The 11542-nt window shown below is 39.2% G+C and overlaps 1 protein-coding gene across 2 annotated transcripts in view; it reads left to right on the forward strand.

Annotated features, from left to right (window-relative positions):
- Window positions 1-11542, forward strand: part of LOC139975895 (phosphoinositide 3-kinase regulatory subunit 4-like) — a 32628-nt gene that overhangs the window by 17826 nt on the left and 3260 nt on the right. For both annotated transcript variants that reach the window (XM_071984169.1, XM_071984168.1), the window contains 12 exons: window positions 33-170; window positions 763-942; window positions 1598-1698; window positions 2566-2758; window positions 3881-4484; window positions 5070-5259; window positions 5911-6126; window positions 7413-7504; window positions 8501-8605; window positions 8850-8975; window positions 10027-10184; window positions 10709-10887. In XM_071984169.1, the coding sequence (XP_071840270.1) occupies window positions 33-170; window positions 763-942; window positions 1598-1698; window positions 2566-2758; window positions 3881-4484; window positions 5070-5259; window positions 5911-6126; window positions 7413-7504; window positions 8501-8605; window positions 8850-8975; window positions 10027-10184; window positions 10709-10887 (2282 nt within the window). The remainder of the gene's footprint in view (window positions 1-32; window positions 171-762; window positions 943-1597; window positions 1699-2565; window positions 2759-3880; window positions 4485-5069; window positions 5260-5910; window positions 6127-7412; window positions 7505-8500; window positions 8606-8849; window positions 8976-10026; window positions 10185-10708; window positions 10888-11542) is intronic.

The following is an 11542-nucleotide window of genomic DNA, read 5'->3' on the forward strand; positions in this document are numbered from 1 at the left end:
CTAATTTCCTTTATATTCTTTGATACCCACAGAATCTATGGGTACGCCAGAGTGTGGCTGGAGTGGTTGGCGCTATGGCCAGTACTTTTAACATTGCTGATATTCATTGTAATCTTATTGCCTTGGTGAAACCTTACATCAACAAACAGATTATTCAAATGAACAAAGTGGTGAGAAATATTTCATCATACATTTGTAATTAACTCTTTAACCGTTATGTTTTGTAATTAATTCTTTAACCTTTATATTTGTAATTAAATCTTTAACCTTTATATTTGTAATTAACTCTTTATATTTGTAATTAAATCTTTAACCTTTTCTTAAAGCATCTGGTCATGAGCATCAATTCTCTTCACAAAAGGGGGAAGGATGGGGGCAGGGGGTACATGGAGTTAAACTGAGGGCCATACTTGGGTCCAAGCACAGGTGGGAAGGAAAACTATAACCTGCGGGCAAGGGTTTGCACTCTCAAAGCCTGTTATTTTTGTGTATTGAAAAATTGCTTAGACCACCAGTAGACACTTAGACTTAGACCTGGAAAACATAAGTTACAGAAAAACGTATTGGCATTTCCTTAATATTCTGAAGGAGAAATTAAAAATGGGTCCCAGTGTCATGATTCTACAGGGGCTCTTAACCCCTCCAACCCACCACTCGCTGGGTAACCCACTACTGTGTTAACCTTTGCTACTCATGGCAATGGAATTTCCATTTTATATGAAGGTATTGGCCAGTCTCAGTTACTTTATTGTTGTCTTCCAGCCCCTTCTTCTCAGCGTGTTAAAGAAACCCGTCTCTAGACAGGTCTTTGACTACATACTCAAGTCAGCATTGGTTCGACCGTTCTTCAAGGTGCTTCAACAACGGCAGTCGGCTCGCGGCCTGGCACGCCACGGACAGCCGCCCGACTACACGGACCCAACAGATGCCGTTCTCGCACAGGTAAAAGTATCCATGCATCCTCTTTGACTTGTTATTAATTTAAATCTTCCTATCACATCCTTATGGGGAAAAAAAAAATCAAGCAGAATGGCGTAATTAGACGATTTAAATGTAAACATCCGGTGACATCAAGATGAAGTCAGTCTATGCCCTAGCATCAGATTCATCCTGTCAGATATATTGGGAGCAATTACAGTTTTTATCCACTCCAGTCTATGCCCTAGCATCAGATTCATCCTGTCTGGTATGTTGCATGCAATTCCAGTTTTGATCCACTCCAGTCTATGCCCTAGCATCAGATTCATCCTGTCTGGTATGTTGCGAGCAATTCCAGTTTTGATCTCAAGACTGTATTCCTGGTCTGTTGAAGGTGAAGGATCTTTCATAGTACTATTACCAATAGTTGCATTTTGGTAAAACTCTACAATTTGTCAATTTACAAGTCACTTTGAGCAGAGATCTCTGGAGAAAGGTTTCAGCATCTGTTGCAACACGATATGCAGCAAATAAATAAATTTGTATTCTTCTTTTCCTGACTGAAGAACAACCTGCTACTCTATAATCTTCATAATATTTTGATCAACAAAATTTCTCATCAATTTTTAAAGTTATTGTAATGGAGATTATTATTTGTGGTGTACCTTCTCATTCCCAGATGCTGAGGAAATTGATATCACAAGGCATGACGGAGGAAGATGAAGATAAACTTATCCAACTAGAGGAATTGATCGTCAAACAGCATGACACCAGGGCATGGTAAGAAGATATGAATATTCATAGAATAAAAGTGCAGAGAGCAGATCAATGTAGAGGGATTTGGTGAATGACTGAACCTACCTAAAGAGTGTTCTTTTACTAGTTCTAGGTCCTCCTGTGATGTTAAAGGACTCTCTTTGAAAGTTATTTCCTTTATCTATCTAGTGTCTTGACGTTATGAATAGCTAATGATTGTAATCTCTCAGTTGGGACAATTTTTTCTGTACTGCAGTGTCATGTCCTGCTTCAGAGCACTTGTATTGTCAGTACGAGCAGTATGAATATCATGTTTCTATCAGATCAAGGTTAGGAACTGTTTGTTCTGTCAATACCAGTGCTCTGAAGCATGATATTGGAGTACAGTTTAGAGAGGTGTTAGCATTAGGAAATAGTCCCAACTCGCTGATTGTAATAAATATTTCATGAATATTCAGGAGTAATTGTCAGACTGTAACTCCAGTGATATGTCTGCTAGTAAGCTAGACGCCCCATACTAGGCATTAACAGTTTATTTAAATCAGGCCCTTGATACACATTCAACTCAGCATCGTCATGATCACAGTGTCACAGTCTCGATGCAAGGGAAACGGGGGGGGGGGGGGGAGGGGGGCTTAGAGTGGACCAGTTAAGTCGTTTGGTTTGAGTTGCCAGGCTCTCTATCTCGGGTGACGTTTCTTACAAGAGTATCTTTAGCCGCACACCAGTCGTATATAGTTATTTCCTGTTTAGTTCATATGTTGTGAATCAGGACCTTTTCACTTCTGTTAACTACTCCAGTGATAAGATCACCAGCATTCCAGATACAACGTATCTGCTCTATTCCTAGAATTGTCCATCGTTTAGGAGTCTTTCCACTTTTGCTTTTAGCTCCAGCGATATGACCCCAAGCAGTCCAGATGCCCCCTTTCAGCCGGGATCTATTAACCTGTTTAACATGAGATACATCAAACAGAATCACGCTGCCCTGGGTAAGCCTCACGATGCTAAACAAGAGAACAGAGAGAAATCACAATATAGGAAATCCAGCAAGATCAAGGGACCGTCGGATTCATCAAATGTTGTAAGAAATGTTGTTTGCTTTTATCACATTATCTTGATTCCATCATTTTGGCTTAATTACTTGTTTACTGCATTCTGATTGAGCATGATTTTTCTTGCACATACCTCATTGCCCCAGGTGCAGATCCAGATGGGGGAGGGGGTGGGGTGCAACACCCACTTTTCAACCCAAACACAAAGCATTAAAAGTAGATATTAGCACATCCTTGTGTGTAGACCTAATTTATAGCCTAAATATGCCTCAGAAAGCACTATTCAGTTTTGTTCTTGTTTTTGGGGGAGGACACCCAGACCCCTATATGGGAGTCAACTTTAACAATTACTTCACCCCTGATACCCCATTGATATGGTTCAGGTGGGGGTTCAATAATTGTTTTTTTCCTTCATTTTTATTGTCCATACTTAATTCTGTGATGCATCACTGTTGCTTTTTTTTTTTTAATTTGATCTTGAGTTGATTACTTGTATCTTGGTTTCATTTTTTTTTTAAATAAGTAATTTTTTTGTTTACTTAATTGTTTCATTTTTTAATTTATTGTTTCTTTGTTTGATTAATTTCTGTCTGTATTATTCTATGTTTAACTTTTATTTTTTTGTTTCAGTTTTAACCACTTGGAAGCCCAACTGGACAATGTTTCAAATCCCAATGTATTTTCTTTATAATCCCAAAAAAATGAAGTTTGGGTCTCTTTAAGTTAATGAGCTGCACTTGAACGGAATGATGGCTTTTTATTATATTTTGGGATGCAGTGCAAAATGTGTAATTCTTTATACAAGGATATAAATTTGCAATTTTCAATGTTTGTTGCCCAATTTTCAAGAAAAAGACTAATCTTTATCATTTGCTTCAGCCCAATGTTAAATTTTCAGTGACCAGAGTGCACCTAATTCTCTGTGTTATTTTGTTCTTTTTGTTTTCTTTTTGCTAATTTGTATGTTGCAGTTTAATACTCTATATAATTTCACTATTTGTAAAACAAACAAATACCAGTTAGCAATATATAACTATCCAAGATGAGAGAATATATGTACTCTTTACATGGATAATGTTGTGAGAATTGAGATGATATATAATGTTTTACTTCACCATCTTTTGCTTCTTCTGCAAAATCTACCCAAACAGAATGAAGAGTGGAAAGCTATGTTCGGTGATTCTCAGGCCCGATTGGCCCCACCGTCTCAAAAAGCTGTCCTCGCGCAACAACAGGCCCAGCAATCACAGCAAAGTGTCACATTCCCGGTACAACCAGGCCAGGATGCCTTAAGTACCATCCAGAACTCACAGCAGGTCAAAAACTCATCCACATCCCATCCAAAGCCCCCTCAAGCAGTTCCTCAAGAGCCACCGCCTCTTCCGAAAAGACCGCCGAACATGAAGAAGCCTGCCCAACCTGAGACAGAGGGTGCGAGTCAACCCAGGAGGGAAGACGATCGTTCGAACGCATCTCCGTCCCAAGATGGAGCTAAACGGGGAGAACCAGAGAATGACTCCAAGGAGGGTACTTCTTCCGCAACACCCCAAGGTATTTCAGAAGCAACCCCGGCTGGTAAGATGTTTCCTGAGGGCAGTAGACAGGTATCCAGAGACGGTGTGTCGAAAGAGAGGGCTTCAGGGATATCCACCAATCAAGGTTCTATTAGTATGTCACAGCTGCAGGCAGCTGCCGAAGGTATACCTATCAAGAAGGTACCTTCGTCGACAGAGAACAAACCGCTTCCGACTCAGAGTAAGTCCGTAGTTTTAATGTTGAAGCATCTGTTTTGCATTTTCTCTCGCTAGTTTCCAGCAAAAAGTTACCTAAAAACATGACTACTTGATAGAAGATTACATTTGACCAATGCGTCCTAGACTTTACTCCCACTTGAGGATTTTAGTAATGAGCAATGTAAATGTAACTAATTACGTTGGATTCTGTCAATTTCAGTCTCGAGAAAATATTGCATTTATTGAGTGTTAATTGGAAATAAGCTATACATAGTCATAAGGTTCACCACTTTTGTATGCCATATATTAGGAAGCAAAAAGGCAACATAGTCAAGCTAGGTAAAAGCATAACTATGGGTTCTTTTTTTTAGTACCCAACAGTGTCCCGAAAATTAACCAAACTCAGCAGCCCCAGCTACCTGGTATAACTTAATGCTTGTATGAAGCAGCTTTTATTGTTGGATCAAATGTACTCTTGTTTAGATATCGCAAAATAAATATATATAATTAAAAAATAAAAGTAAACTACTAATAGACCAACTAAAAATTGTATGACTCAGAGATACCAAAACTGATTAAATTTTTTTTTTTTATTGTTTTCATTCAGTACGTTTCTCACATTGCAAGCAAGACCTGCGACGTCTGGTCGCAAAGAAGAGGGCACAACACCTGGAAGATTTTACAAGAATATCTAGTATCGCCAAGGTAGCCCAACAGAAGATAGTACCGGACGTCAACTGGAAGCCAAAGGGTCAGTTGATCGCACACCTGCATGAGCACAAAGCAGCAATCAATAGGTAAGGAAAAGAGGGCTAAGAAGGTATGGCCAGAAAGAGGTGTAGGATAGTAGCTAGGCATTTAAGGAGTGATAGTGCTTTTTTTTTTTAACAAGCAAGAAATTAAGGGGGCTCTGCATTTTCAAGTTTGTGTAAAGCTTTGACTTGAAATTCCTTGATCAAGAGAGTTAAATGATCCATGAAACAGAATATTCAAGGATTTTGTTTTCTGACTCCCTAAGATGTAGCCTGTTTCTTAGAAACTTTCTCTTCTCTTTGCTGGTTTTTTTCGTCCAAGATATCGAAAATAATAAGTGAGGAAAGTGGCTAGTTGATCAGTCTATTTTTGGCAAAGCTAAGTTTTTTTATGTTGTTAAATATTTTTTTTCTTACTGGCAGGATTTCTATGTCCTGTTTTCTTTGTACATCATCAGTAAGTGGTGTTTTTTGTGCTGAGGGTGATGTTTTTGCATGTCGATAGTTTGATTTATAAGAGCTGATCTGAATCGCTGTTCTCAGGATACAGGTGAGCTCCGAGCACGGATATTTTGAAAGTTTGATTTATAAGAGCTGATCTGAAATCATTGAGTTCTCAGGATACAGGTGAGCTCCGAGCACGGATAGTTTGATAGTTTGATTTATATGAGCCGATCTGATTCGTTTCATTCTCAGGATACAGGTGAGCTCCGAGCACGGATATTTTGCCACATCATCTGATGATGGAACTGTCAAAATCTGGGACTGCGGGAAGCTGATGGGGAAGGCCTTTGTCCATCGATCAAAGGCTACTTATAACAGGCAGGCAGGACGGATCCAGGCTTTGTGTTTCTGTCAGGCTTCGACACGGGTGGTGTCCTGTTCAGATGACGGGTCCATACATGTCTTCAGGTAGTATAGGATCATTCATATAGTTTCATATAGGATCATCATTCATATAGGATCATATCTTTTAGTATAGGATCATTCATTGAAGGATACCCCAGTGCCAGACAATGTAAAGTAGTATCATCTCCGCAAAATATTCCAAACTGCTAGTTCAAAAACAATTTCACCTGAATGGTAAAAATGAGATCATTAGCTACACCATTACCAGGTGCATTCACGGAACTTTAACAAATTCTACCAAAATTCATATCTTTGCCTCCTATCAAAATACTCTGAGAATATGATTTTGACCTAAAGATGTACAAAAGTGGTTTTTCATTAAGCAATCAATGTGGGTCACCAGAATGTCCTTTATAATGCTGTTCATGGTAACTATGGAAATAAGGACCTGCTCACCGGGAGATTGTGCCAAATTTTGGGTCACTATTCTCGAGCTGGCCTAATTTAAGTCGTCTCTTGTGGGCCAATGGCCTGTGGGTCCTCTGTTGAGAACACCTGCTCAAGACAAATCCCTTATGCCCTAAAAGCTTTGAAACTCAGCAAAGGAAAAGAAGCAACGGCGGAAGCATCGTATGAATTTAAATCGCAATAACGCAAATCGTTTTTGGTTGAGAGGACTTTTCATAGGACATGTTTATGTCGATTGTTCATTATTGGCCACACATCGTAGTACAATTGTTCGTATCATTCACTAACATTTTATTAGCATGAAATTGTGGTTCTCTGTATTAACACTGTTAAATCACACTTTGCGTAGGATTCGGGTAATAAATTAGGAACCGGGTTGTATCGCGTCGGGCGGGTACCTTCGTTATTGCTGTTATCTTCGACCACATGGTAGCCTTACACCACACTAAGTCAATGGGAAATCTGCCTAAACGTCGGTTAGCCAACATTTTTTTTTTTAAATCACACTTTGCGTAGGATGCGGGTAATAAATTAGGAACCGGGTAGTATCGCGTCGGGCGGGTACCTTCGTTATTGCTGTTATCTACGACCACATGGTAGCCTAACACCACAGTAAGTCAATGGGAAATCTGCCTAACCGTCGGTTTGCCAATTTTTTTTTTTTAAATCACACTTTGCGTAGGATTCGAGTAATAAATTAGGAACCGGGTAGTATCGCGTCGGGCGGGTACCCGGGTATCTGGATAACCTGTGCAAACACTAATTAACAGAGTGTTCTTCTTCGATGATACAGTCAATCCTTTGCTCTCATATTTTGGGTCTGTTTTTGTCTCGTGTCGCTCATTCTGAACTCTATCCGATTGTCTTCTAAACATTCATAGCTTTGACCAGACCAGCATGACGACCGATAGCAGACACAACCTCAACGTCTCGGAGGAAGGGACAGTCGTCGATATAACGCACTTTGACACAGGTAAACAGTCTTTCTTAGGAGTTGTTGTAGTAGTAGAACATTGTTACCTTTTTCAATTCTGTTGACTTGGCTCCAAGATCATTTTTAAATAAATTGATAATATTTATGGTAGGTTGGGAGGGGCAGAGAACAAGCAATGATGGAAGGGCAGCAGAAACGATAAACTTTTTTTGTTGAAAATATTCCCTGGAAACATAATAGGTATGTATGGTGGATCTACGAATCGTTGATAACAGAAATCCTCTTGCTTTGAAATGACACCAAAAGACCAAGACTCACAATACCATAACAACTGTTATTAGGTTAGTATATTGTGATGTCTGAAATAGTCATTTTTTAGCAAGGTCTTCTAACTGTTGTTGACTAACTGGGATAGGGACAGGAGAGGTGAGGGAGTGGTCAGGTGAAGAGGAAACAGGGCTCAGAGATTGGTAATAGCAAACCTTCCAACTGTAAAACTTGATCTAAGCATAGTTAATATTTTTTTAATATAATAATAATAATCAGCAGTTAGTTTATGATGCTTAAGCAACCATAAATGTGGGAGAAGCTTGCAAGGGCTTATAGATTACAACTTACACGTCAGGTGGCTTCCAATTCAAATTTGGAATCTTTTCCATTGAGAAAGTCATTTCAGATGGGAAACCGTAGATTGCTGTTGGATGAAAAACCTATCTTAATATGACCCGGCCGGGTATCGAAACCCGGAACCTCCCGATTGCTAAGCCTCATTGCTTCAAAGTATTACCGCCTTCATCCACTCGGCCACAGCACTGGTGTATATAATATAGTATATAAGAGAATGGAAACAGCTTTTACAATATAGAATTGGATTAAGAACCTTTTGGTGGAGAGGTATATAACATTACATAAGATATTTTGAGTTAGGGGTTAGTGGTACATTACACATTTTAGACAATGTGTCGGTATTATTTGCTGCCTATCTGACCGACATCCATGTTTCTGAGGACTTATCATTCCTTTCTTCATCAATAGGCTCTCAGTCAGTTGTGGCTTTTGCAACAACACAGGGCTTTCTGATTGGGAAGGACCTAAGAGCACCAAATGAAGCTTGGAGACTTAAGAATGAGCCTAAACATGGTAAACCGGAACATTTTTTGAATGCTGCTCTACTCTGATCAAATTTTATGAGAGTATAAAAGAAACTTATTGTTTCGAACAGGAAAATGGAGGCCTTGACGTCAGGATATTAACGAAAGTCTCGTCCGCTCTATCGAAAGCACAATGACAAGGTTTCCATGATTATTCATTTACTTAAGTTTTGATTGTGAATCTTACTTTTTTTATGATTATTATAATAATAATTTCATTGTTATCCTGCTAGGCCTGATCACAGCATTTGTCATGGACCCTGGACAGTCCTGGATGGCCATTGGGACCAGCAATGGAGTCCACATGGGCTGGGATCTCAGGTTCCAATTACCAATAACAACACACCATCATCCGGCAGGTAGGTGATGCTATTCCGGAGAGGGATGGGAGCGGGGAGGGTGGGGGGAGTGGGGAGGGCGGGGGGGGGAGTGGGGAGGATTATGGGAGTTCATTCACCAGGGAAACATGTCTGGGAGGATTGGGAGGCAGGGCTGAAGCGGGTTGTTAAAAATGTTACTTTTTTACACAAATGTCAGCTCTAATTTCTTGATGATAAAAAAGAAAAGTTAGAAAAAGACTTTGCTACAGTTTATTTTGTACATGAAAACATAAATTTTGAAATAAGTATCATTGTGTAGTTATGAGTCCCTTGTGGCAGAAATATTTGAAGAACATAATAGCACCCAATTGTAATGGCTTTCATGTGTAATTTCAACTTCTTTGTTGGAAGAAATGGTCAATCTTTTTAATGTTAACATTAAGTTCATCATAAGAAATACTGAAGTATCATGTGAACAATGATATGAAAAATGGAAACGCTTGTGTAAACAGATGATATATATATATATATATATATGTATATATATATATATATATATACATTTGAGATGTTAGTGAGTTGGAAAATATGGAACAGTGAAAAAACTTCCAGCCTCCACCGGGGTTCGAACCTGTGCCTCGTGCTTTATATGTGGACACCCTAACTACTAGGCTATGGACGCTGATTGTATGTCCAGAGGTTCGAAACCGCTAAGGAAGGTCGTAATTCCACTGTAGGCGTTTGTAATCTGTATCAAAAAATACTAGTTCTGTTTTGGAGACTTGCCTTGCTCAAGATACAGTATATATATATATATATATATATATACACACATATGTATACACACATATATATATACACATATATATACACACACATATATAGACATATATATCTGTTGATAATGTGATGATTATATCAATGTTTATTGGTTTTATGTCCAAATATGTCTAAAAATCTTAAAATATGCTAATATCTATATAATATTGTTGAGTTCTATTTTGGCGGTTGTCCTCCTTCAGGTAAAATATGGTAACCCGTAAATAGGATAATAATGTTCGATCTCTTCGTGCGTTTGTTTTTAATCAAGGGAGCAGAGTTCGACGGATGATCCAGCACCCTGCTAAGCCCTCATGGATAATATCAGCAGTCCAGGGTAACAATGAAGTGTCCATGTGGGATATGGAGACTGGGGCACGACAGCTCACACTATGGGCTAGTGCCGCCCCAGCTCTTTCAGAAACACAGGTTTGTATAAATGGATATTATTTCTTGTTCTTTTTAAACCAAACATTGTTGTGTAGTACTGGTGGTTAAGTTCAGCTTATATCTGCCAACAAATGTGTAAGTTTCAGACTCATGGTTGGGTCGGGAGGTGACCCTAGCTACCACCTCTCCCTGTCCAGGCCCCCTTCCCCTCCTCCTAAGTCCCAGTACCCATGCCATCTTCTTTAAATTTAAGTACAGGTTCAAGGATGATTAATGTTATTATTAATGAATAAGCAAAGTATGTAAGTTTAACATAACATGTGTGCACAACAACACTGTACCCAATCACATATGCATTCTCCGACATTGATCTCTTAATTATTCTTTTTGTATAATTTCCATCCGTCAGACATCTTCTCATTCTGTCTACGCTATTATTAATGAATAAGCAAACTATATAAGTTAAACATAACAGGTGTGCAAACCAATGCTGTACCCAATCACATATGCATTCTTCGACATAGATCTCTGATAATTCCTTTTCTATAATTTCCATCCGTCAGGCATCTTCTCATTCTGTCTACGCTATTGCAACTGTTCCTTCGAAAGATCTACACCCGTGTCTTCTGACCACCGGCTCTGACCAGAGGATTAGATACTGGAATCTGGGTGTCCCTGAATTGAGTGGGGTCATTATGGGGTCGGTCAACGATAGCCCAGCACAACCACAGGCTCAGTACATGTACGGCATTTCTTCCACTGTGTTAAGTTGAAATTTGCCAGTCAATAGAAGGGTGAAATTTTTCCTTATTCCAACTTTTTTGATGAACTGCATGACCTCCCCCGGTCCAATTGCTTCATGTTAGTTCCATCGAAATTTCAAATCCTGTTGTTATAGCAGTGACAGATTGAGGATGTTTTGAAGGGGAGGGGGGGGGGAGACCAGGATGCAAATAATATTAGGTAATGAAGTAACTACTGAAATAGCGTTGTATAAGAAAACATCAGTAAATAGTAGGAAATGAACTTGGGAGAGGCATGCTAAAAATCTGCCCCACTGTGTACTTTTAGAGCCAGCAAAATTACAAACAGAATAGGGGGCAGCAGGCCCTCCCTCACCACCCTCCCCTCCCCCACCTGGGATCCTACCTGGATAGTGAGCTATATTATGACCATATATGACTATAGAATCTCCTGTAGAATACTGAGGAAGAAAAACCCTACAATTTCCAATAGTTTTTAATATATTAGACGAAAAGTCATATAGACCAGTCGCTATTAACTGTAGACGGTTCATGAATCTATAACTGTGTTTGATGGGATTTATGAAATATTTATCTGTTGTTGCTGTGGTCGTGAAATAGTGTCAGTTTTGCAAGAATGCAGATATAGCATTT

Source organism: Apostichopus japonicus, chromosome 11 (genome assembly GCF_037975245.1).
Source record: "Apostichopus japonicus isolate 1M-3 chromosome 11, ASM3797524v1, whole genome shotgun sequence".
Taxonomy (NCBI): domain Eukaryota; kingdom Metazoa; phylum Echinodermata; class Holothuroidea; order Aspidochirotida; family Stichopodidae; genus Apostichopus; species Apostichopus japonicus.